Genomic DNA, 27,357 nt, shown 5'->3' on the forward strand with positions numbered 1-27,357 from the left:
CCTGGAGACCTCATTGCTTCTTTTCCAGGTGTGCTGCTAGCCATTTCCACCATTCCTATAGCTGCCCAGGGAGCACTAACCTGCTGCTGAATGATCTACCTGCCCCATGTTAACTGCTGGAGCATACATGGCAGGCAGCAAAGTGTCACTATATATGCAGTAGAAATTGCAGAAGCTGTGGCCACAGTCCCAGAGGTAGGTGGGTGCGTAGAAAGAAAATCAAACTGGCACAGCTGCAGCCAGGTGATGATAGGAGGGCAAGCAGCAAGGAATTCAGGTGCATGTCAGAGGACTCATCACCAAGTAGAACAGTAAATATTAATGTTGCAGGCCTGAAGGCAAATGCCAAGAGTCATCCCTTTCCACAGCTCTACTTTATGCTCATTGCTGCATTTTTTCCTGATGGGGCCAAGAAGAGGCAAGGGCTGTTGGGACTGATGGTTTATTTTGGCTTCATGGTGCCTCTTCATTTGCAAACAGACATTCTAGAGCTAACCACAAACTTACATAAGGGCTTCTGTGCTGCAGTTCCTTCCTGTGGCACTGCAGGAAAGCTTCAGAGCCAAGCAACTGCACACAGCCTTCAAGGGCTTCTCACAACTCATATGTAAACTGTAGGCACCTTGGCCTTGCTGTGATCTTCTGTTCTATGGCGACCCACAATGAAATGATGTGCTAAGGCAGGGCAGCCCATTCCTACATTCAGCTGGGATATCTTCACAACAACACAGCTGTGTGGCTGTTCTGGGTACCAGGAAGCAGGTGCTGTTTACTTACTGGTGGAAAATAAAAATTTGACCTCAAACTTTCGTGTCTGTGAGCTGGGGGAGAAAGGCAGTAGCTCAGATGTAGATTTAAGAGGGCATGTTTCCAGATTCAATCCCCAGCATATCTTGCTGGAGCTGGGAAGGATTCTTCTCTTAAACCTTGGAGAGTCACTGCCAGTCCGTGTAGGTATAAGGAACCTGCTGCCCTCGAGGGGTTGATGGAGCCCAGCTCACATCGGCCACAGCTGAGCTAGACAGACTAATGATCAAACTGATAGCTTTGTGGGTTCCTCAGAGATTCAATCATGTGGGAAAACTGAGGAACAATATCGAAAACTATTCCTTACTCCCACATATTGTAAGCATATTAAAAATAAATCCCATTCTGGGGGGAACAAGGCAGAGGGGAAAGCAGTGCAGCCCAGTAAATTTATGATCCTGCAAAGCCACTGCCTCCTTTCACGTTCCCATGCATTATTTTAAAAATCAATCTTAGGCAGGGTAGGAAAACCAAAAATAGCAGCCAGCTTTTCACTCCCACTCCTTACTACACAGTTCGAGGCAAAAGGGTAATATCATTTGCGTATTTCCAGCTGATTGCTGTTCCAATCCTTCGCCTATTGTCATTGTTGAAAATAATTATAACCGGACAGTAGGTGTAGCTAGAGCGCATAGCTAGATTTCATTTTTATGCTGGCGAAGTGACTGCCTTTCCAAGCTCAGTGAAGACAGATACACCGTGTTTGTCGCCCCCATTGTTTATGAATGAAAAGCTACCTTAAATGAACCTCGCGGCTATTTTCTTAGCAACTGCATCCTACTTAAGAACTCTTGCGTTGGCAGATCCTCTGACCTCTTTGGAAACGCTTCATTTCTCAGCGGAGCTAGATGCCTTTACTGTATTATTTTATTTGTTAAGGGAGAAGGGGGGGCAAGCGTGTGCCCACAGCCATGCAACCCAGGAAGAAAAGCTAAAGGAGTGGTTTTACATATACCCAAACTTGGCTTGATTGACGGCGATGTGGGTTAGGTAACAACAGACATCAGCAGCAAGGCGCGCTAGTGCCGAAGATGATGCCATAGGAGCCAGCCAATAGGAGAGCTCGACATCCCGCTTCTTTCTACCGAGACGCGGCTTTGCTACAGGCTGAGCGCAAGAAACCATTCATGATTTTGGTGACATCATCGGAGCGGGTGGGCGGGCCTTACGGGCCGAGGCACGCCTCCCTCGTCTATAAAAGGAGCTGCCCACTTTCTTTGCGCGAGTCAGCCTTGCAGAGAAAGTCGAGTATAGTTTCCTCTTGTGCGCGCGGGTTACTAGCGCTGCTCAGCTGTTTCTGCCCCCTTCCTTGTCCAAGCGGGCGCTTTCCTCTCGGTGCAAATCGGCTGGTTGGTGGCCGCTCTTCCTTAGAGAGGCCAGTCCGTTCCTCCTATCCGGCTCTGCCCCCCTGTGCTCAGATACAAAGGACGTTGGGTCAGCCTCTTTGTTAGGACTTCATGTCTGTATTTTTCCCCATTCACTGGTGAGTACCTCGTTTGCTGGTCTTTGCTACTGTACTCGTGGGTCGCAAATGTAGATTACGAGATCCGGGTTGCAGGCTGGGGAGAGGGGGGGGATCAACTTTTTCCAGGCGAGATTTCCAGGAAGGCTGGAGAAAACCAACTAGTCAGACTTGGGGAACTTGAGGAGAAGCAAGTTCAAGGTTGCGCAGGGGATCTGCGAGGAACAAAAGGAGGCGCTCGGTGGAAGAGGCTTCGGGGAAGCTTAGGTCAAGATCCTGGCCAGAAACGTGGAGACTTGGAAAAAGGCAGCCTGGGTCTGATTCTGCCACCCACCCGCCCGCCCCTCATTCCAAAAAGCAAAGCCCCCTGCAGCCCGACTCTGTGCACGCTTTACACGGAAGCAAGTCCCGCCAAGTTGCACGGAGCTTTCGCCCGGGTAAACGCGCCAGGGATTGCAGCCTGCTATTGCTCGGCGGTGCAGCTACGCCGTTCTGAATGCGAAGCCTCTTTAGCAGTCGGTGCACGCTCTACTGCTGGGGGCGGGGGAAGAGAGGGCGCCGGTTAAGCGGTTATTCATTCGGCGTTTGTCCTCCATTTCACCCCGCCGGGCGAAGCGGCTCAACGGAGTTGGGGTTGCTGCAACAGGAGGCGGAGGCGGCGGCAGTGTGCAAGGCGAGGCGGCAGTCGCCGCTGCTCTTCGCTTGGGCATCTTGAACGGACGCTGTTCGCTTGCTTAGAGACCTTGCTTTGCAGACGCTGCACCCCGAGCCAACGGATTTTAGAGGGGCATTTGGGGGGCGGGGGCTCAGTAATGACGACTAAATAGCGACTTTCTGTGTTTGAAAAGTCGCTTCTCAGCTTTGATGTTCGATCTGCAAAGACAACACCCCCCTCCCCCGCCCTAAACAAAATATCACGCGAGAGTGTGGAGGGGCGCAGTCCTGCAACCCGGAGGGGAAACTTAATCGCGTGAGGAAGTTTGCTGTTGGGCAGCTGCTTCTCTGCAAGCTTGTAACAAAGGCAGTAGTGATCCGGGCAGCCGGCTGCTGACAAGGGGCGGGGGGGGGGGAGTAGTCGCCGCAGCAGCCGCTCTTTGCTTGGCAAGTAACCCACACACCCCTCCGAATGGGTGCAGGATTACGGGGAGACAGATTTTGCCAGGGCTAATATCTAAAGGTGGTGTAAGGACTGTAGGCAAATCGGAAGCCTTGTCCCTTAATCCCAGATGTGTTTAGTAGTGCTGGAAGGTCACTCAGAAGCTCTCTGTAAATTATTATTCATTGTCTTATATGCCAAGGCTGGGACCTGAGCTTGGAAAATGGTTCCAGGGCAGAACTGTGGCTCTGAAGAACTCCTGGAATTTTTGCTTGAGGCTGTGATGATGGGGTTGCATTCAAATGATGCCTTGAGGTTGTGCATTTTAGCTTGCCTGAATCTACCCTTACGTATTTGCGTCTTTCCGCTGTATTCTCTGCAGCCTAGTAACTGCTAGGAAAGGAGTGAGCTGCCCAGAGAAGTTGTGTAACCATCTTCCTTGGGCTGCTTTCAGAGAAAGGCTGGTCAGGCATCTGCGAGGCAGTCTTCAGGGAATTGTGCTTTTCTGGCACAGAGATGGACTTAATTAAAAACTAGATGGCAAATCAGAGTCTGATTCTGTGACCTGGCAAACACATGCACCACACACAAATATGAAAACATTAGATGGCTCTCACGATGAATACCAAAAGCAGCATAAATATCCCTTGGCGCAAGGGATGCTCTACCTGTGGTAAATTCCTGAGTGGTTTTAATAGAACTGGCAGGGATGAAACAAGTGAGTTGTTGTTTTTGCAAAGGTTTTACAGCTTTCTGAAGAGCAAGTGAATGGAGAATGGCACTAAAGCAAACTCTGCTCTCTAGACCTGCAAGCTGAATTAGGAAAAAAACAAGTGTGGAGATGTTTGGCAAGTAGTGTGCTTTGCCTCCCTAGTGTATTTTTGTCTGGAAACCATGCTCTTGCTTGGTGGGGCACATCTGATGCTTAATACTCAGTTATACTTGCCAGAGAGCACAGTTTGGGTTGTACACCATCCAGCTGTTAGCCGGTGGGACAGGCTAACTGCTGACCAGCATGTAGCTCTACCCAGCAAGCTAATTTCCTGCCATGTCTCAGCTTTTCTCTTCTCCCCAGCTTGAAATTGAAAAAAGGAGGTAGCTGTTTACTTGACCTCAGCTGGTTGCTGTTATTTTTATATTCAACTTTTCTTGCAGAGCAAAGCAGACTATAGAGTTCGGCAGGCTACAGCCCACTCCTTGGGCTTTAGTAACCTTTGAATAACTCTAGCAGGGAATTCCTAAGCAGCTGGTTGTCTCTGCACTTATCTAAAGCATTTTACAGAGCAAAGTCCAGTTTCACTTCCTTTTTCTAGACTCACTGTACAGAGTGAGGCCCCAATATAGAGCGCAAGAGGGCCACAGCAAGGTGGGTAAATGACATCTGATACATCCCTTGTTCTCCTTATATGGAAGTTCGGTTGAACAGATTAGTTTCCTCCCTGTTTCTGTCTAGTCCTGGAGATACACAGAGCTGATCTGATCCTGATGTAGCTCTCACTTATGCATAGAGCTAAGATGCAGCAGCAGCAAGTAAGTTGATTGGCGTCTGGGAGGCTCTTTCAATGACTTCTCTCCATCGCCTTGTCAGACTGTATGCTCCTTGGAGCAGAGACCTGTCTTTTTAGTATTGTAATGCATTTGAGCGCTGTGTGCATTGATGTCACCAATAAGTACACATATCTGTTATCTGTACAATTGATTTCCTCCTAGCATGAGCTGTTTGTATTTTGTATTACGCATATGTGTCAAAGCTTAAACGGTATTCTGTATGAATCTATAAGAGCTGTTGCCACTTGGCAAGTGTATAAGGTATGTACAGTCAAGAACACTCCTTTCTGCTGTGTCCTGCTGTCCACCAGAGATTGAGCACTGGTGACAGTGGGCAAGCCTTTCTGTTGCTATTTTATAGTGCCGTTGCATTTTATTACCTGGGATACACCTGAAGCTGATTCAGAACAGCTTCCAAATTGCAACACAGTTCTTTTTAAGGCAGCACCATTGGACAGATTTTCTTCATTTCAGTGGCAACATGAATGGATGCAGGCAAGCTTTATAAAGTGCTGTGCCTGGACATTGAAAATGGTTAAGCATACACCAAAATGCAGAAGTTACTGGATGTGTATGCAAATCTACTTTTGCTTTCAGAATTCATTATACAGGAAAATATGAGTGCATCTTTAACCCCCGGCGTGGCAGTTCCTGAAACCAAAGTTACAGAATTAATCAGAATTAAACCCTTTGGAACTGCATAAGTCTTCCATTTGACAAGGTTCTTTACCATTGTTTTGAGGAGGTTATGAAATCGATAGGCTTTCAACACAGGGTTGGGGGAGGCATTAGAAAGTCTCAGATTGATTTGTTTCTAGGAGGGGTTTGGCCTTAAGCAGGTGGGTTAGGACCCACAACTGAATCGTGTGCTCCATCCTCATGGCTGGTTGCTGCCCTAACAGTAACATTTATTTATTTTTAAAGGTTTATGTAAGGAGAATAGCAGAGTGGGAAAGAACAGGGCTTGTTCAGTGTTGTCTGGATTAAAGACCCCAGGTCTGTAAAGACTTGACTGCTGCTTCCAGTTGGTGTTCTCAAATGTGGTGTAAGTTTTTTTTATATATAAAAAAACTAACCAAGGTCTTTTCCTAAACTGGAAAGGTTGAAAGGCTTTACCATGTTGATAACATCTGAATGGTTCTTCAACAAGATTAGCAATAATTCCACTTGCTCCAGTGATTGTGTTCATTTAATGTAACTCTCAACAGCTGAATCCCTCTCTCTCTCTCTCTCTCTCTGCCTCTGTTTCCAGCTCTGATTATCTGAGATCAGCTGACATGACTGAGGTGATGAGCGCTCCATCTATGGATGAGATTGGCTTAAGCCCCCGCAAGGATGGCCTATCATACCAGGTATGTTTCCTATGCATCATAGAACAGTATTAACCAGCAGAATCAGTTGGGAGTAGATGGTGATGCCTTTTCAACAGGCTGACCTACCAGCCTGATTCTCTGCATGCTTACTTGGGAGTAAAACCTCATTGACTTATTTTCAAGCTAGGGATGTGGAACACTTGGCTGAGGTGGAAATAAAACATTTGAGGCTCAAGTAACACTTTGGAGAGCCTGGAATAAAGTCACTACACCTGGATCTTAATCCAACACAGGTTACAGATTGCTTAGATTGCATTGAAATGCATGGAGTTTAAGCACAATGCTCAGCTCTACAATACGTTGTGACACCTTTTCACGCAGTTCATGTCCTATTATCTACGTTAAGTTGTCTCAAGTTTTCATTTAAACCAGGCATCCACAAACTCTGCCCTCCAGCTGTTTTGGGACTACAATTCCCATCATCCCTGACCACTGGTCCTGTTAGTTAGGGATGATGGGAGCTGTAGTCCCAAAACAGCTGAAGGGCCGAGTTTGGGGGTGCCTGAAAATGATCCACTCTTCTTGCAGCTCACACTTGAACACACTGCTTAGGCAGCATCTGACGTTAACACGTGTGTCTTGCAAGGCCACAACGTGAAATACAGCAAGGTTTGCCTTAATTTTGTAAGAAATCTGGGAAGGTCATGTCACAGTACAGATACCCTACTAGCTTTGTTTTTGATGCATCAAGCTAGATATTTAACTTGCCAGTGCCAGAAGGCAAACGGTTGACAATGAGGCTGAGGAGCAATGGTGATGAGTCACATAATATCAGAGATCTCATTTATGGTGTGTTTGCAAAATCCACCAACTAAAATGATAAATGGAAGTCACAACAAATGTTACAAATGCTTGCTTTGGTTACGCACATGCTATGGCTAGACCCTTTGGATTCTTTCAGGGTGCCCAAACCACTGTCTGTGCTTATCCTACTTAACTGCCTACAGCTTTGCAAACAAACAAGGAAACAGAAACATGGGCTGCTGGCAGTATCAAGTGTAAGAAAAGCCACATTAGAACATTGCTGGCATTTACTTATTTTAGCATCCCTTTGGTTTTGCATAAGGGCAAACTTGGATTCTTTCCAAGCTCACCTGTCAGCTGGACATGAAGGAGAAGCCAGATGTGAACTTGCTGCCGATACAGATGAGCTTAAAAGTGGCATTGGATATGGGTTGCCATGTGATGCTTGCTAGGAATGATGACTCAGCATCCTCCTTAGGTCAAGGGCAATTTGTAAGAGGAGTCAAGCGGCAGAATTGCAGCGGCCGTTGAGAACCATGGCTGTCCAAGTGTGGACAAACTACAACTCCCATCAGCCCCAGCAAGCATGGCCAGTGATCATTGATGATGGGCGTTTTAGTTCAGCAACATCCGGAGGGCCAAAGGTTCCCTACTTTACAGCATTTCGGTCTCGTGTAGGTTTGTCGCTATTATCATTTCATTGGTTTCTGATGAAGAAACTAGACAGGCTTTGAGTGCTTGAATTATAATCCTCTCAACATGATGTTGTTGTGTTTTTTTTGTGGCAGGGTGGGGAGCATTGCCCCACTCATTGTAAAAAGGGGGAGGAAAGCTTACAACCAAGAAACAAATATTTACATTGCATAGGGTAATTTCAGATGTCAGCATTCCCCGGAATGACAGCTGCAGACCCAAAAGCAAAACAGGAAGTAGCTCTCGGGTGAAGCACCTGTTGTCCTGGGGCTTTGGAGTTACCATTACATTTGGACTAGCAGCACTCTGAGTGGAGATTGCCACAGTGGACAATGTAGCCTTCTGGCATGCCAGTTGCTAAGAGAAATATTAGGAATGCCCTGTCCAGGGAGGCTCACCTGGCCCCAATGCGGGCCTTTTTGGCACTAGGCATAAAACTTTTATTTGCCCAGGCACTTCTAAATTCTGTTTTTAAACAGGCATGTTTTTGTCTTTGCATTTTATTTCTTTATAGTCCGCTTTTAAAGATGCCAATACTCTCAGGGCAGCTTAAAAGTAGCGTAGGAAGCTGCCTTTTGCCGAGTCAGAATCACACCTAGTTTGGTTTTGTCTACACGGACCGGCACTTGCTCTCCAGGGTTTCAGACAAGAGGTCCTTCCCAGCCCTGCCGGAAAATACCAGGGACTGAAACTTGGACCCTTCTGCACTCCAAAGCAGTTGCTCTACCCCTTTCCTGAACTGTTTACTTGGAAGTAAATTTGAAATAAAATACTAAAATGATATCAAAAGAATTCATTAGGAATGAATTCCCAGGGCAGCTGGCAGGTGGTATATGTCCTGAGGGGTGAAGGGAGGTCCTAATACCCTCTTTGCTTGCCTCCCTCATTCTTTCACCTGGCTCAAATTTGATTTTCAGTTTTAAATATCCATAGAACTGTCTTTACTTTTTCTGCCTTTTAATTTATGATAACCGGGGTGGTTGAAGGGTAGGGCCTAAAACTTACGTATGAATGAATAAAGTCACTATGATAAGCTGCCCCCTGGAAAATGGTAGGCCCGCATTTTCTCCAGCCTACCTTCTCCGCTCACCAAGAAGTCAAAAGCGAAAATCCCCTAAGCTATTTAAGATTAAATGGCTTTGACTGGCCTTCTCCAAGTTGGTGCCCTCCAGATGGTGGCTGGACAACCACCTGAAAGGCCCGAGATTGGGGAGGGCTGATGGGTTTTTCTAGGGTTATGGCCAAAGTTTGCATGTGGACGAAACGGGAACCTGCTCTCATCTTTTCCTGGCAGCTGTTTTAAGTCCTCAGTCTTTGATAATCTATTTGGAGGGTCAATATGTACCTTGGGGCATATCCAGATGGCTCAAACCTCTGTAATTGGTGGCACATTTCCAGTGCCAACATGTACAGTGCTTAAGTTCTCAAGTGCTGTTTGGCTGCCAGTGGCTATGATGAACTGGATCAGAATAGGACCACAGTGGTCTATGCAGGCTTCACCTGGCCGCTGATGTCCTGTGGGGGGAATATACTCAACCCTACTCCCAGCTTGGCAGGGACATGGGTGACGCTGTGGGTTAAACCACAGAGCCTAGGGCTTGCCGATCAGAAGGTCGGCGGTGCGAATCCCTGCAACGGGGTGAGCTCCCGTTGCTCGGTCCCTGCTCCTGCCAACCTAGCAGTTCGAAAGCTACGTCAAAGTGCAAGTAGATAAATAGGTACCGCTACAGTGGGAAGGTAAACAGCATTTCCGTGTGCTGCTCTGGTTCGCCAGAAGCGGCTTTGTCATGCTGGCCACATGACCTGGAAGCTGTACGCCAGCTCCCTCGGCCAATAACGCAAGATGAGCGCTGCAACCCCAGAGTCGGTCACGACTGGACCTAATGGTCAGGGGTCCCTTTACCTTTACTCCCAGCTGGCATGCTGCAGGGCCCCCAGGAAGTAGCTAAATCTCCCATTTGGACATCTGTGCCTTCAGTTTTCGCACTTGACTTTGTGCAGTTTCTGCATTGCTAACAATGACTTCTAAAGATTGCTGTAAGGTTCTTGCTGGTTTCTCTGTTCAGTAAACTAGAAAGTCACACGTTCTCCCACTCACCCAAATAGAAGTGGAGATTCTACTTTCTCTTTTGGGTAACAGATGGGATGGTGAACCTTGTGACCCTTCTCGGACCATTGGCTGAGGCTGATGGGAGTTGGGGGCCAAAGACACACCTACAAGGCATCTCATTGGTTTCCCGTTGCAGTAAAGCAATAATTCCTGTTTCCAAATGGAGGAATGCAGGTTTTTCTTCTGTTTCTGTAAGAGATGTGTCGTGTTCTGCCTGTTTTTGCTATCTCAGTTTATTTGTGGAAGCACCAACATTGATCATTTGCTCTTAAGCTTCCAGTGCTCTTAAGAGCCAGTGTGGTGTAGTGGTTAAGAGCGGTAGACTCCTAATCTGGGGAACCGGGTTCGCGTCTCCGCTCCTCCACATGCAGCTGCTGGGTGACCTTGGGCTAGTCACACTTCTCTGAAGTCTCTCAGCCCCACTCACCTCACAGGGTGTCTGTTGTGGGGGAGGAGGGGAAAGGAGATTGTTAGCCGCTTTGAGACTCCTTCAGGTAGTGATAAAGCAAGATATCAAATCCAAACTACTACTCTTCTTCTTCTTCTTCTTCTTCTTCTTCTTCTTCTTCTTCTTCTTCTTCTTCTTCTTCTTCTTCTTCTTCTTCTTCTATTAATCCAGACTTGCTGAAATCCATATATTGCATGCCCAAAACCAGAAAGGCCCAAATATTGTCGTACTTGTACCTTAAAAAACAAAACAAAAAACTACGCAGCATTTCTGGCCAATTCCACAGAAATGGCTTGTGGCAATTAGTGCTTGTAGTAATTTTCTCCCATTTATATCCTTCCTCTTTCTGTCATGGTGTTGGGGAGAAGGTTTTGGCACAGCTTTCTTCCGAACATGCTGTCATTCTAAGTTCAGGGGTGTTTTTTAAACTGGGGAACATGCAAATGTGCAGTGACCACCTAATGGCAGTCTGGATTAACAGGGTCTACTACTGCTAGGGAAAAGGAGCAAAGGTGTCAGTCTAGCTGCACTGTTGACCACTTCATTAACCATTTTTGCACATTACCTGCACAAAGGGCATAAGGGTGCTTATGTGGAGCAGGGCTGTGCTTTTACCCCTCAAGTCTTCTTCAAACAGCCACACATTGCCCACGGTTGTTTGATGAGAAACCCCAATGTTTGGGACAAAAACTGAGTAGGTCTATTTTAAATTTAAATAATGAATCCCCAGCCCTTCTGCAAAATAAGTAGCAAGTAAACATGGGGTTCCAGGAAGTGTACTGACCTTCTGCCTGCCTTGTTTAGGAGGGTGGATCGTTGGAAGGGTATTTGCACTCCCTTGAGCTTTGATCACGCCTCAGAATGCATCTGAGAGAGTGGCAAAAGGCAACATCTGTTTTTTGGAAGGTAAAAGGCGTTTCCATGTGCTTCTCTGGTTCGCCAGAAGCGGCTTTGTCATGCTGGCCACATGACCTGGAAGCTATACGCTAGCTCCCTCTGCCAATAACGCGAGATGAGTGCCGCAACCCCAGAGTGTGCCACGACTGGACCTAATGGTCAGGGGTCTCTTTACCTTTACCTTATTTTTTGGAATGATTTCAGATGTCCCCTAATTCCTGCAGGAATAATAAAACCGCCAGTCTTCTAACTCTGTCATCCACTAAATGGATTGATGTCCAGATGAAGGCTTGGTTTGTTTTCAGCCTGTTGAACATTGAGCAGCCTAGTTTGGTCTTCTGAGTCCACCTCCCCCTTCGACTGAGTTGTGGTTTCTTACTCCTTGGAAATGCTTCATCACCACTTTGCATGTTCACTCTGTTAATGCCATTTGACTGCAGAGCTAATAACTGTCTGAAACTGAGGCTGGTTAAGAACTAAATGAATCATTTTACTAGCCTGCTGTCAAAACAATGCCACGACTTCAAACTTTTTTTTCTTTTAAATCCTTCTGGAATGGAATTTGAACTTAGGGCCATTGAAACAAATCTCAAGTTGTGGCAGCTTTGCCCGGCAAACAGTATGACTAACTTTAGAGGCAAGTGTTCTGCTTTTTGTGCTCGGATTGCCTTGAACAGCCGGTTAACTAAATCCACTGACTCTGCAGGGAATGAGCATTCAAGACTGGCTGATGGCACAAGCAACCTAAGTGGTGGCTTGGAGCAGCCATTAAGGGTGGAGATTGCATAAGCAGGAGTCATGCCCCAAAATAATTGCCTGTTTTGCAGAGCATGTTGGAGTGATTCCTCTCCTGTGTGTGCTGTGCAAGGAGCAAGACCATTCCTTAAATGTGGAAGTAGCCCTGGGATGGACACTGGTTGGATTGCATTTGTTTGGGAGCAGTACATTCCTTGGGTTGGCCTTGTGGCTGTTTCTAAATGGTGTAATACACCATTGGTGTATAGGTCTGGCTTGCACAACTAGGGATCCACCATGCCAAAACCTTTCACCTGCCAAGTGCTTGATAACCACCATGTGCTTGCCATCTCAGGCAAGTGGCAAAATCTGAAGCTTTTCCCCCCAAGCTCTGATGGGCTGCTGCATTTGGCTTGGTGGATCATAGGCCTGATGTTGGGACCCCGGCTGTACTGCCACCATTTAGGAATGGGAATCCTGTGGGCCCTGAGACCTGGTTGGACTACAAGCCCCATCATCCTTGACTGCTGCCCATGCTGGCTGGGGTTGATGGGGGATGTTGTCCGATGGCCTTTGGGCGGTCACAGGTTCCCTATCCCTGTCATGGCTGCGCAAAATGCACTCCCTTGCCTTGCTGTAGGACTCGCTGGTTACACGGACAATGAAGTCGGTGGTGCAGTTCGTTAAGATGCCTTTTAAATTCTCTCCAGTTGTTTTGGATTCCTTATTAGCATAGCTTGTTTCCTTGCACTGCAGTTTTGCATTGTAGCTGAGCTCTTTTGGTTTGTACTCGAGCAAGCTCGTGTACAGCAAGCCTTTTTGTGGTTGTTAAAACATTTTCCACTCTTGGTGCCAAGTTCAGTCAACTCTAGAGGAAGCAGCAGGGGGGTGGGGCTGGGGGAGAGGAGGGTGTCACCTGGCACAGAAGAAGCAGATGATCTTCAAGTTTAGAGCTTCAATTTCAGTTTGATTTTGAGGCATTGGGCAAGAAAATAAAGTAGTTTTGTGTTTGCCTGAGTTGAGTTTTAGGCCAAAGCAAACTGTTGTTCCATCAATGAAGATCTTTTCAGTCTTTGGCTAGGTAGCTAACTGCTTGGAGTGCTCTTGTAGCTGAAAAGAAGGATATAAATAACTGAACCAGAGAACTGTTGAGTTGTCAGAGGCCCTCAGAGGCCATCTAGTCCAGACCCTTGCAATGCAGGATTCACAGGCAAAGAATCCCTAACAGATAGCCACCTAATCTGTTTTAAAACTTCCAGCGAATGAGAGTTTGCCACCTTCTGGGGTAGCCCATTCCAATGTTGAATAGCTCTTGCTTGGTTGAAATTTTCTAAATAAACTTTTCAAAAGGCATCCTGCTACTGTTTTTGAGATGCGAAATGGCTTTCTACATATTGGGCTCCATTTGTTTATCACTGCAGCAATAAGATACCCAACAAACATTTCCTCTGTCCTTATTGGTGCTTTACTAATGTGTAGCTAGTTCTGGGTGGTGTAATAGTTTAGAGTATCAAACTGGGGCATGGGAGACCAGGGTTCAAATCCCCACTCGGCCAAGCAGCTCACTTGGGGCCAGTCACTGCTTTTCAGCCTTACTGACCTCACACGGTTATAGTAGGGATTAAATGAGAACACCTTTATGCCACCTTGAGCTTCTGGGAAAAAACAGTAGGATATAAATGAAATAAATAGGTGAGAAGGGTGACTGAGGAGATCAGAGGTCCTCCTGCTGCCCCATCCAGTCTCCAGAAGTGGCAAACCCAGAGGTTGCTAGAAGCTCGGAGTCGGGGCACCACGAAAGTGCTGTCCATCTTGTGTTTATTTCTAGTGTTGCTGCTTCTGAACAAGATTTCATGTAGCTTTCGCAGCCAACAGACACCGGTGGACCTGTCCTCCGTGGCTTAGTTCAGTGTTTCCCAAACTTGGGTCTCCAGCTGGTTTTGGACTACAGTTCCCGTCTTGCTAGCTAGGGATGATGGGAGTTGTAGTCCAAAAACAGCTGGAGGCCCCAAGCTGTGGCCATCAAAGAAACTACTTAGGCTCATAATCATACTCCCAGTTAACTCCAAATGCAGTTTGGCCGGTAAAGAATATAGTCTGAACATAGATAGTCAGTCTGGCTTCTACACCAAATAAATATTTGCACACCAAGTGCCACATGCTATGTAAATAAAAGTGATGCAAACTTGAAATGGATAGCATGAATGCAGACTTTGAGTTCAAGGATCTGCTCAGCTAGCCTTGTAAATAAGCCCAGAAAAATGAACACGCAGAAGCATTTTTAGTAGCCTGCCGGGGGCCTGACAGCAGAGAGTCAAAAGTTGCATTTCTATGCTGGGCACCAAGTGGGAGGGAGGCTCCCCTCTTTTAGAAGCCTGCTTGGTTTCTATGCTGGGGGCAGTGGAGGGACGAAGGCCTCTTCTTTCTCCTCCTCCTTCAGCATGCTCACTAGCCTGCACAGAATTTCATACACACACCTGTATGCAATTTATGGGTGCCTGTGGGTACCAGGTTAGCACTTGAATACAAGGCTGTTCTCAGCAGCAGGCATGTGTCTGTTTCCATCCCTCCCTGAGATACTCTTTCACCCCTGGCATTCCAAAGGATCCGAACACATTATTTCTCTATTGCTACCATGGAAAAGTCTCCCTTGCCAGGCTGCTATTCAGTCACTGGCTTGCATTTATTCTCTGATCAGCTTTGTCAATAGCCCAAGAGGCTGTTGTGTATTGGGACAGCTGTAAGTGTGCCTGAGTCCCCAGGGATGGAAATCTACCTCTTGTGTAAAGAGGAGAGACCAGATAGCATCGAGCCAATCTCCTTCGTGGATGTGGATAAAAATGTCCTCATGCAAAGCCTCTCTCTTGTTCCTTTGTTCCCACAGACAACCTTGTCTCATTTCCTTGTCTGTCATGTGCTGGGAAATGTGACTTCACTTATTTTCCATTGGGCCATCCCTAATCCTTGAGTGTAATTGCAACATCTCATTTTTATGCTGCCTTGATTATTTTTAAAAAAGCATGAGTTAGTGGAAAAATCCCGACCTCCTCTATTGCAGCTGCTTGGAGATAAGATAGTTCATTCTATTTAAAAAAGGAGGGAGGAAAAGCACACTAAGCACAACACGTTTAAGGGATGTTTATTTAAGGAAATCATTTATTCCTTAGTTTTCAAGGGGGTGGGCGGAAGCAGACAGTTTATTTCCAAAACAGCTATTCTGGCTTGACCTAATGTACCTAACATGACAGTGAATGCTTATTGCTCTGGTGTTTCCTGCACTGCTGTTAACTATAAGCCGTCAGCTTGGAATACTTTAGTTCCCCCCCCCCCACATGGATGCGCTAAATCAGCGCCAAAGCTCTTTGCCGAATTTTAAGACTGCAGTCAGTTAATATTGCAAGTCCTGCATGACCCACAAGACACAAACTGTCTTGTGTACGGGGGAAGATTTTCTAAAGCGGGGGGTGTTGCTGGACTACAATTCCCATCACTCCTGACCACTGTCCAACCCCATCTGAAAGGCCACAGTTTCCCCATCCCTGCTGTGCAGCTGCACAATTTTATTATTTATATTTATTTATGAATCTCCTTTCACAATTGTGTCATGGAAATGGCTAAGAGTAATTCTTGAAAACAGTACCAGAAACAGCTGGCTATAAGCTTAAAAACCACGGAAAATGAACACCAGGAGAAACCTTTTTATCTATGAAAAACTTGTCAACACAAAAGTGCCTCCAATTAATTCTGCAAAATGCAGGTAGTGGTCACCTCTCCTAAGCCCCACAGGAGGGGCAGCCTTGCCAAAGGCCCTGCCTGGAGTTTCTGTCGAGGGAGCGTCTGATAATTTGGGGACTTGAAAGTGAATTTCTTGTAGGATGCAATGACCTGCTGGGTACACAAGGGATAAGGTGGGCTCTCAAGTAACCTGGTCCTGAGTTCTATAGGGTCTAGTAGCAAAACCTTGAACGTGGCCTGGATTGACAGCCACAGAAAATCCCTCAGACAAGGTGTTATGTGCTGCCAAGTAGTTTGGATGCCCATTGCTAGGTGCATACTCACAAGCACTGTGTCAGCAGGCTGCAAAAACTTGACTGATTCCACAGAGCACAGCTTGATGGAGCACTGGGAGAGCCCACTTGAAGCTGCATCAGCTGTGGCGCCTAGCTAACGGATGGAGGCAAACAACTTTGTCTTTAAGGTGGCCATCAAGTGAATCCCCACCATCTCCAGGTAGGAGTAGGAGAGCTGCTACTGATACTAAGCTCTTGTCTGACTGGGCAAGGCAGCTTTCTATCTTCCTATGACTTTGACTGCAGGCTGGCACTCTTCATTTCGCAGCCCCGAGTCTGCGCCTTTCTTCCCAGGAGTCCTGAAGTTTTGTAATCGGCCAGCTTCCTTGTGTGATGAAGAAGAGCGGGGCTCTGTTGATGGAGCCTCCTTTGTCTTAGGCCACAGGTAGGAATCTTGTTGTTGGACTGCAGCCCCCATCAACCTGATGGTACGCAGGCCCAAATACCTACTCCAAATTGCAGACGGGGAAGCTTTGGCTGGCTCTGGGAGCAGCAAGCAGGTCATTCAGCTCAGGAAGTCCACCATCCACTTTTCGTGTACCTTGACTATTTCTCCTGCAGCCTCTGTTGATAACAGGCAGCAGGATCCGAGGGGAAAGAACCGAGTGAGGTTTTGTATTTTGAGTTTCCCTAGCATAGATATGAAAAACGGAAAGCCCTGAAGCCCTGCGATGAGGCAGAGTAGAACAGGTTTGTTCTGGAGGAAAAGAAACGGGTACAATTCTGTTGTGCAAATTGCCTCGACATCTGGGAAATACTAACTGGAGCAGAGGAAAGTTGGATCAGCTTCTTTGTAGCACAGCTGGGAAGACTGGTGTTCATCATGGGACTGGCCACAGGCAAGAATGTGACACTGTCACGTTGGAAAGGAGGGGGTAGCACAAACTGCTTAGAAGGAAAACTTATTCCTAGCTTATATTCCTACTTGTAGATGTTAGATGTTAGAGGGTTCAGACTATCCCTAATACCTGTTGAAATAATGCATGAAGGGGCTGTGTGGACCAGTCTCTTGTGCAAGCACACATGTTGGCGGCAAGAGCAGATGGGAATACTCTGTATTCTTGAGCTTTTGGCAAGTACCAGAGTTGAGTGGTGATGAACTTTTCACATTACTTGATCTCTTGATGTTCTTTGGGCAATTTTAAAAGATTTTTCTGGAAGCTTTAGGGTCAGCATTTGAAATTTGCCAGGTGCATTTTGCACCTGGCTATCGGCCACTTGCGATGAAGTGAAGATGCCTGGCATCTTCCCTCATCTGGAGGTGCATGCCTGGGATCCTGGGAGCTTGCCTGTTTTCACACACAAACAACATATATTGTAGAATTGTATCTGATGTTTTACTTGCACAATCGGAATGAATTTCAGGAACCACAAAGTTGCATTGCAAAATAGCTTGTGTATCTGTTTAGGGCCCAATGTATAGCTGCTTTCACTAGGTGTGTTAAAGAGAAGGGGCACCCCATGCAAGCTGGTCCTCCACCAGAAAACCTGTTTTGGGGCTATGCTAATACAGTTTGGTCAGAGGCAGCCTCTAAATTGCATCAGCCCAGTTAGGGATAGCTTAGTTCTGTATATGAATGCAATATTAACCATTCCATATGAGCACCAAATCATTAAAGCCTTTAAAAATTAGAAAAGGTTCAAAAAACAAAGCATAATTTGGGGTGTGTTCACACATGCAAATCATCACTGGAAGCTGTAGTCAAAGGTCATGAACACGCATGTTTCCATGGGGCCATCAGAACTTTGATACTATTCCATATTATCAAGAACACAAATGTTTTTCAGTGGCGTCCATTCAGTCATAATGTACATTTTGTATGTATTGGAATCTTTCAAACAAGTTCTGTGTAGGACACACATTGGATTTCAATCTAATTAAGATCAGGTTGGGTTTGTAGGCATTGGCAATCTCCCCATCTCAACTGTTCAATGTGGGAGGAAGTTTAAAGAAGATGATTCTATTCACTGAATCACCTGAACATGCATTGCAGCTGGCTACATCTTACGAGCTAGCCAATAGCTTGAAGCCAGGTTTCACCCAAAGAACACTTGCAGGAAAGATTGGCTTGCCTTAGATCAGACATCCCCAAACTTCGGCCCTCTAGATGTTTTGGACTACAATTCCCATCATCCCTGACCACTGGTCCTCTTAGCTAGGGATCATGGGAGTTGTAGGCCAAAACATTTGGAGGGTCGCAGTTTGGGGATGCCTGCCTTAGATCATTTGTGTGGTTTGTTGATCAGATGGTTGGTTTTTGATGTGGCAGCCCTAGGTTCAAAATCCTGTTCAGCCATGATGCTCACAGCTGGAACCCTGGACCGAGGCACTGCCTACCTCAGTTACAATAAAAAAAGATGAGAATGTCAAGCATACCTCAGAACACTACAGAAGTGTTGACTAATGTAAATCTTTTTGTTTTCAGATTTTCCCTGACCCTTCAGACTACGATCGTTATTGCAAGCTGAAGGACCGTCTCCCTTCCATTGTAGTCGAGCCAACAGAAGGGGATGTGGAGAGCGGAGAGCTAAGATGGCCGCCTGAGGAGTTCCTGGTCCAGGAACAAGAGGAAGAAAACTGTGACGAAGCAAAGAAAGAGAGCAAGGAGCAATAGAGTCTTCTGTACGACTTAAGATGCCACATCATCTTGAGGAAGGAAGAGAACCACAACTGTTTTGAAAAGTCTTTTTTTCTACAAAAGACATTCAAATTTTGCACCTGCAAAAAGATCTTAGTTTTTTTCATATTCTCTATTGAGAACTGAAGCGCTTGATGTGACAATCTCCAAATGGAAGCAAGGAAGGCAGTTGTGCCGTAGTGGAAAGGGGGACGGCTGCTCTTCTCAAGATCGCTGTTGAATTTTGTTAAGGTTATCTGGGGGTAGCCATGAAATTGCAGGGCGCTTTGGTGGAGGATCATACGGACAGGAAACATGCTTTTTTTCTGAAGTGTGTGGGGTGGAAGAAATGACTGCAGATGTGTAAAATGCAGCTGCCTCTGGCTTTAAAAGCATGAGACTAGTATTCATCTCTCAAAACTTTGCCTTCTTATAGTGCTTTGTTTTTTGTTTTTTTGGTGTGTGTGTGTGTGTTGTGGGTTGAGAGGTATGATAACATGCCACTGAAATGCTCCGATGACAGTAGAGTATGGCAGGTCTTTCCTGCTGAACATCTTAGAGGAGCAATGGATCAATAACATTACCCCGTTCAGTATCTTTTCCTCCCTAAGTCGCACACCCTGTTGGGAATGTTGGTGTTTGGCACTAGCTAGCCCAGCCCATTGCAGACAAAAGCCATCATCGCCTTCTCCCCCCCCCCCCAAGCCCCCTCTTAAAATATGCATTTGAATTCTAACCCGAATGGGTCTTGTGACCGTGATAAAGGTAGTGACTGACTTACAATTAAATCTTACAGTGGCGAATCTTCTTTTCATTGGCACGGTGCTGATGACTTTACAAAATGGTCCTTTGCCACTTTTCTGCAATAGCTTTGTTTATCCTGCACACGGTAACAAACAGGAGGTTGAGTTGGATTTTCCTTTCTATATTCCAGGCACCAAAGCTGCTGTTAAGTCTCCCATCCAGAAGTACATCTAGTTGCTACGAGATGCCAGCTTTTCTAGTGGCATTGAGGGATGTGTGTAGTTTAACCATTTGCAAAAGCTGGATGAAGCGCTCACTTTATGACAGTGCATAATCTAACCTTGGCCAACAAATGCAGAACTTTGGAGATGATCTGAAGTTAGTTTTAACAGAAGTAATGATTGAAGGAAAGCAGGTCTTCTCTTCAAAGAAGCAAACAAAAAGTATTATGGTCTCTCAGTATTCTGGAGAAGATAATACGCTTTTTGAACATATCTATGAGATTTTATTGATGGGCAGAAGTTTGTTCCCAAGATCTAAATTCCTAGCAACAGCTGCCGCTATTTTTGTCCGATCTATCCTCTTAGGACGCGGAGGACAAATTGCAGGATAAGCTAAACTTGCTGCTTTCTAAGAAAGCAGATGTCTTGACCACTTGATGGAAGTCCTTCCTGAGACTTCACAGTATAAAAGGACCACTCTTGAGAAATGAAAAGCCAATCGTTTCCATGTTTAATTCTGGAGACACTAAAAAGATGTAATAAACGCGCATCATGGCCTTAACAAGATATTCAAAACAACCCCTAGTCTTGCACGTCCCTTGTTTATCGCCTCCGTTCCTTCTTAAGAAATCTGTTGGGACTTTGTGTATATATTTGTATTTGATACCTCATGAGTAGTAAAAACGCTGGTAAGGAGTTAGGGAATTTGCTTGTTTAAAATCAGCAGGATTCATCCCGCCCCCCTCCCAGTCTTTGTCTTGCTTGTGTTTTCAACATAATGGCAATAACTTTTTAACAGCTGTGAGTCATTGTTACATGTGGGCGTGAGGTTGCCTGAGTGTTTTTTTTATTATTATTATTGTTATTATTATTATTTTAAGCATAATATAGGGATGTAGTTGGTGTTCCTCTGTATTCTTTTGACAGCCAAGAACTTGTCACACATGTACTACCTATCTTGGTTAACAGTTTTGTCATCGCTGAGACCTGTCTTGCATCATTTCCTAGTCTAAGGTTGCTTTAAAACTAATGGATCCAGATGTTTTTCGGTCTTGTATGCTGGGCATCTGTTTTCGTCTTGCTGTTCAGTAGAATGAGCTTTGATACCTGCACACCAGCCTGAACTCCCTAGTTTTCTCTCCGAAAAGTTATTTCTTGTTTTTCGTTTTGTTTGCAGATTTTGGTCCCAAGTTTTGAAGCTGTCAAATGTAAACCACTCAAGACGAGCAAAGATCCTTAATGCTTAAAAGATCAGAGTGGAAATGCTTGTTTGTCTTTAAATATTAGCATATCCTTTTTGCGCCTCTCTTTTTTTAATTGTTGCTTGTATTTCTGTCATTTTTGAATGTGTCTGAAGAACAAAGCACTCCAGTTGAATTTCTCCTGTTGTATATTACATTCTATATTTCGGTAAAATTCTTTTTTGAGCCTCAGGGAAAAAAAGCTTGCATTTTTTTCAGACTACTTTTGTCACTGTGACAGTTGTAAATAAAGTTTGAAAATGCTTTCCAAACCTCTTGCATTTATGTTTGCTCTCTTATTTCGTTTTCTTTCCCACAATCCAAAAAGGGTGGGTTGGGTGATCTCTAGCAGTTTGAAAAGTGCACGTGAATCCCTATCCAAACCCAAGTGTGCTGCTCTTCGAGTACAAGCATTAAAGAGGGAGGTAAAAAAAAGGTAAAGGACCCCTGACAGCTAAGTCTAGTCACGAACGAGTCTGGGGTTGTGGCCCTCATCTCACTTTACTGGCCGCGGGAGCAGACGTTTGTCTGCAGGCAGTTTTTCTGGGTCATGTGGCCAGCATGACTAAGCCGCTTCTGGCGAAACCAGAGCAGCTCACGGAAATGCCGTTTACCTTCCCGCCGGAGTGGTACCTATTTATCTACTTGCACTTTGACGTGCTTTCAAATTGCTAGGTTGGCAGGAGCTGGGACCGAGCAACGGGAGTTCACCCCGTCACGGGGATTTGAATCACCAGCCTTCCGATTGGCAAGTCCTAGGCTCAGTGGTTCCCTGTCGGAGAAGGAGACGGCAGAGGACAAGATGGTTGGACAGTGTTCTCGAAGCTACGAACATGAGTTTGACCAAACTGCGGGAGGCAGTGCAAGACAGGAGTGCCTGGCGTGCTATGGTCCATGGGGTCACAAAGAGTCGGACACGACTAAACGTCTAAACAACAACAACAACAACAGGCTCAGTGGTTTAGACCACAAATCTACAGCAGGAAAACACTTTTGATCAGTTTGGGTTATTCAAATGAATTAAACGAGAGAAAGCAGAAAAAACTCACATGTTTTCTGAATTGTGGGGCGGATGATCATGTTACACAACTTCATTAGAAAACTGGGTGAGGCATCTGCTAGCCTTCCCCAAGAATAAACTGCATGCTTCTAGTACAAATCTTCCCCATCTAATGATCAATATTTGGAAAGATACAACACACCTGTGCTTAAAAGGATTGCAGCTCAATGTTACAGCCTCTGTTTCTCATTCCAAAGGTCCCATATTCAATTCCTGGTATCTCTAGATAGGGCTAGGAAACTCCCGTCTGAAACCCCAGAAAGCTGTTGCCACTCAGCGTGGAGATATTACCGAGCTAGATGGGACAGTATAAGGCAGCTTCCTAAAACAAGTCACCCTGATTTGAGAGAGATTTACACTTGAGCACATGTGCCTAAAATTGTAGCTTGAGGCTCCTCCTAAGATAAGCCACTAAACTTACCGGTAGGCCTTATTCACACCCTACATTTAAAGTGCTGTGATACCACTTGAAACTGTCATGGCTCCCCCAAAGAATTCTTGGAAATGAGAAGAAGAAGAAGAAGAAGAAGAAGAAGAAGAAGAAGAAGAAGAAGAAGAAGAAGAAGAAGAGTTTGGATTTGATATCCCGCTTTATCACTACCCGAAGGAGTCTCAAAGCGGCTAACAATCTCTTTTTCCCCTCCTCCCCCACAACAAACACTCTGTGAGGTGAAAGACTTCAAAGAAGTGTGACGAGCCCAAGGTCACCCAGCAGCTGCATGTGGAGGAGCGGAGACGCGAACCCAGTTCCCCAGATTAGGAGTCTACCACTCTTAACCACTACACCACACTGGCTCAGTAGCTATTAAGTTACTGAGAGCTGTTAAGAGGCCCTTATTCTTTTCAGTTACCATTCCCAAAGTCCCATGTGAAGAGGGATTGATTGTTAAACCACCCTGGGAGGGGAATATGGGTCTCCAAATAACTTTTGGCACCCTTAACATCCTACAGCTCCCAGAATTCTTTGGAGAAGCCATGACTGGTATCGTAAGCTTTAAACGTAGGGTGTGAATGTGGCCTTAGGCAAAAAGAACCCATATTTTGAACATTTGCTTTGTGTGCCTCCATGACAGGTGTCTTATACTGTTGGTCCATCTACCTTGGTTTGTTCTACACTGACTGGCAGCTAGAGGAGTCTGGCAGCATTAAGGGTTGCTGCTAAGGAAAACCATGCTGGAAGAGTCCTGTTGGACCAAGCCCGAGGCCCATCTGGTCTAGCATCCTGTCACTGTACATTTGTGATACTGGGAAGCAAAGCCAGCCCTACCATTAGGCTGAATGAAGCAATGGCCACAGGTGGCAGGTGCTTGGGGGAAGCGTTGTTCCTCTAGTGGAGGATGGAACAATTTGTGTCATATAGATTGCCTTGCGCCTCCTCAACTATCTTGCTTCCCTCAAATGCTGTGGAACACGCCATCCCATTGCTAGTGTTGAGGCAACGTTCAGCTAGCAGTCTACGTGGCTTCTCTATGAGCACCACCATGTCCTTTGCCTCAGGCATGTCTTGGGCTGGCCTATACCTCTTGAACTTCTACCGGTCAAGCAACTATGACAGGGCAGGTGTCACTGGAGGGGAACCAACCCATTTGATTGCAAAATATCTGGACATTCTCATAAAAACAGATAAAATCAAGAACACCCAAGTAACTATAAAAGGGAGCATGAAGCATTAAAGCAACCATTTCAAAGCAATAACCTATTAAAAACAAAACATTCCACATGTTTGCACTCCACATGCACCCATCTGACTTCTTAGATCCGTAGAATCGGCGCTTTTTACAGATTCCACATAATATTCAATTTGTTCTTGCAGGAAATCAGTTCTTTACTGTGACAGCACTTTTGGAACACTTTGGGGGGATGAACGAAGCCCTATGCCCCACAAATAACCCAGAGATGCATTTTAAATAAAAGCACACATTCTACTCATGTAAAAACACACTGATTCCCGGACCATCTGTGGCATAGCTGCCAAGTTTTCCCTTTTCTCGCGAGGAAGCCTATTCAGCATAAGGGAAAATCCCTTTAAAAAAGGGATAACTTGGCAGCTATGATCTGTGGGCCGGATTTAGAAGGCGATTGGGCCAGATCCAGCCCCCGGGCCTTAGTTTGCCTACCCACACTCTAACCACTACACCACACTGGCTTTCAGTGCTAGCTAAAACGAGGAGGAGGAGGTGTGACTTTATGTAATATGTAAGCTCCATGATGACCAGAGGCATTTATAACATTATTCTCCATGGTCGTAATACAGAAGGAAACAACAACAGAAGAGGCCGAAAATGAGAACTTGGTGACTCTGAATCAGCAACCCTTTGCAGGTGTGTGACATTTTCTTGAGGACATATTTTATGTCCACTGAGGAGGCCTCTCCATGTGAGCAAATATGAGCCAATATTCATATTAGTGAATAATATGAGAAAGCCACTATTCATACTAGTTAGCAGGGTGGCCTGCAGGTGGTGTTTACGTCCCCACGCGCAAATGTGCTTTGGGAAAGAAGCCCACTTAGACATGTTTCCTTCAGTGTATACTGCAGCTGAAAACACAATTTGTCTCTTGTTCTTCAAATGCGAAGGGGTGGGGAATAAAAATGAAGGAGCGCACTCGGTTCATGTGCTCTTTCTTCCTCTGAGACGCAAGGGGACAGGGGAGAGAGAGTAAAGGAAAAAGAGTGGGGCGGGGGGCGGCGGCGGGGAAGCCACAAATAAAGCTTGTGCTGAACGTTTAGTCTCTCGAAGAGGCCCCTGACTTCAAGGTTACCACGAAAGCAGCCAGAAGCCATCAACTTCATCTGATAAACACAAGCAAGGAAGTAAAGTGTGCATGAAGAAAAGGATGTCATAAGCCAAGCCTGAAAATATCACAAGCCCTTGGTTTTATTCTGCTGTACTTCCTCCTGCAGCTTGTGTGCTTTAATAGGTCCTGCTGGCGTGGCATTGCATGCTGTGAATAGGCACTGTGCAGGCCCCGTTGTTCTCCCATGTATAAGCCTGTCCCTTGTGGTGTTTCACTACACACACACACACACACACACACACACACACACACACACACACACACTGAGAGAGAGCGCACAAACATCACAATACCAATCCTTCCACTGAGGCATATCTTTTAAAATTGAATACTGTTTAGTTTAGTTTAGTTTAGTTTAATTTGAAACATCTCAAGCTAAACTGTGTATAAAATATGTATACTAGTGAAAATTGCATACAAAAATGCATTATGTTGGGGGAAAGTGGCATACAAAAATCTCGCAAAAATGCAAATGGGTTTGATAAAATCAACTGATGTGGAAATGTCGGGAACTGAATTTAAGACTGGAAAAGTTAGGAGCCCGGGGAAACTGAAATTAACAGATTTACCAATCCCTAAACCCTGGTAAGGCAACTGAAACTGAAATGGACTGTAGTACACATTAGTAAAGTTGTGAATTGTTTTATTGTTGAAAATAAGTTGGAGTAAAGATGTGTGTGAAAGAAAACAATTGAAAGAGCAACTAGTATTTCTTATTCCATATATTTTCTTCACCTTATGTTATGAATGTATCCAAAAGCATCCTGGATATTATTATTATTATTATTATTATTTTGCCGTTAATCATCCATGCTCACCAATAAAATTAAATTGCTTCATGACACTCTTCATGTGGTTGGTTGCAGATTTTGTCCTGCAAAGAACATTTCGTTTGCACAGGGTAGCGTGCCAAGATTTTGGGGGGCAAAGTTTAAAGATGAATCAGCACCGAGTGGTTACTTTGTTTTTGTTTAAAACGAATAAGGATTTGCATCGAGCCATTTTGTCTACAGTACTAAAATTGCCCCCAGAACTTACAAAGACCTGGCTGCAACTGCTTTCATGAATCACTTTAAGTACCTGTGGGTGATGTGTGCTCTCTTATTCTGGATTCATTGTTACTTACATAATAACTAATCCAAAATAAACATTACCACTTGTCAAGACTTGTCAGCTTCTCTGTTTATTTCTTCTTTTCTTTTAAATCTTGCAGGGCTCTTTTGCATCCTTTAGTGTCAAGTAGAAGCTCGACAGGTATCGGTATACCTCTATGCTTTGGGAAAGTTTACCAACTGATTTTTTTGCTAGGCATTTAGCTACTTGAAAGGGAAGGAGCCCTGGCAGGAAAAAAAACCCAGACAAACCCACTTGGTTTTGCTATTGCATTCACCTCCTTTTCCAGTGCTTTTATTCTATTTAAAAAATGTTTAGGGGTACTGTCATTTTGACTCAAGAAAATCACCATTTTATAGTTCAAATCGGGGAAAATAAATACAGTAAATGGACAAAAGTACAAAGATTCACAAAATGTTTAGGGGTATGCGTACACCTGCGTCCACCCAGAAAAAAACACTGGCTGTTATAAGAAAAAACTGCTCCTTTCCCCTTATATGGTACCTAAGAGCCCATATAGAGACCTTTTGTAGGTTCTCTATCGGTAGGAGAAAATAACAGAGGCCATCCAGAGAATATTGAGAAGCAAAGCAGCTAGTAAACCTGATCTTTATTAACTGTTGCAACAGGGTGCTCACAACCACACGCTGGAGGCAGGAGGGACCCAGGACAAAGGTGTGCAAGCCCTTATATAGACTTTTGAACTGCCCACTCTGGAGCCCAAGAACCCCCCCCCCAATACATCATATGTACATCAGAGAAGGGGCGGACTACAACAGAAATCTGAGTGTGTTGCTTTTATCCTGTCTGCCAGGTTACCTGATTGGATTACCTGGGGATCCTGGCCACTCTTTTGTTAAGATAACTACTCAATTCCTGAATCCAGGCCACAGGCTCACACCCTATTCATATCTTAAATGTGCCCTTGAGACAGGATTTGTCAGCAAAGAGACAGTGTGGAGATTTCCCATTTCCTTCGATCTTGCAGAGAAATATTTGAGGTCATTTGGGGGAGACAAAATGGTTTCAGGACTTTTTTCTGTGGGGTTTCAGACATGTGGTTTATACATTTATGTGTGTGCTTGCTTAGTACATTTTTGAACATTTATTATATATATATATATATATATATAAGATCTTAAAATTCTTACAACACTGGCCTTTTCCATTAAGGCACCATGGGTACTTTCTATATAAAAATCAGCACCACAATGAAGCTGCGTGCATTGCCATTGCAAACTGCTTTACAGACCAAGTGGCTCCGTTCCTTTAACAGCTGATGAGAGACAGGACTCAACAAGTTCAAGTTCAGTTAAAGATGGAGAACACTAAAAAGGAAGTGCAGGGACTGTGGATTTACCTCAGGCACCCCCAAACTTTGGCCCTCCAGATGTTTTGGACTACAATTCCCATCTTCCCCGACCACTGGTCCTGTTAGCTAGGGGTCATGGGAGTTGTAGGCCAAAACATCTGGAGGGCCGCAGTTTGGGGATGCCTGATTTACCTGATACCTGGGCAGTAGGCTCACAGGTCACCGTTTTCCCCACTGTGGTGAGATATACTGGATTTCTTTTTAAA

At 45.2% G+C, this 27,357-nt stretch overlaps 1 protein-coding gene across 1 annotated transcript; it reads left to right on the forward strand.

Annotated features, from left to right (window-relative positions):
* The first annotated feature begins 2,042 nt into the window (after positions 1 to 2,042).
* LBH (LBH regulator of WNT signaling pathway) lies at positions 2,043 to 21,079 on the forward strand. The gene is made up of 3 exons (XM_035111485.2): positions 2,043 to 2,290; positions 6,166 to 6,265; positions 18,410 to 21,079. The coding sequence occupies exons 1-3, from the start codon at positions 2,265 to 2,267 to the stop codon at positions 18,596 to 18,598; spliced, it is 315 nt and encodes a 104-aa protein (XP_034967376.1). The 5' UTR covers positions 2,043 to 2,264; the 3' UTR covers positions 18,599 to 21,079.
* The last annotated feature ends 6,278 nt before the right edge of the window (positions 21,080 to 27,357 follow it).

Source organism: Zootoca vivipara, chromosome 3, assembly GCF_963506605.1.
Source record: "Zootoca vivipara chromosome 3, rZooViv1.1, whole genome shotgun sequence".
NCBI classification, from domain to species: Eukaryota; Metazoa; Chordata; class Lepidosauria; order Squamata; family Lacertidae; genus Zootoca; species Zootoca vivipara.

Excerpts from the sequence above, each read along its gene's own strand:
- LBH (XM_035111485.2), top strand. The coding sequence starts at position 2,265 with ATGTCTGTATTTTTCCCCATTCACTG. Across the intron at positions 2,291-6,165 it reads GTATTTTTCCCCATTCACTG|CTCTGATTATCTGAGATCAG; the intron begins GTGAGTACCTCG and ends CTCTGTTTCCAG. Across the intron at positions 6,266-18,409 it reads AGGATGGCCTATCATACCAG|ATTTTCCCTGACCCTTCAGA; the intron begins GTATGTTTCCTA and ends TTTTGTTTTCAG.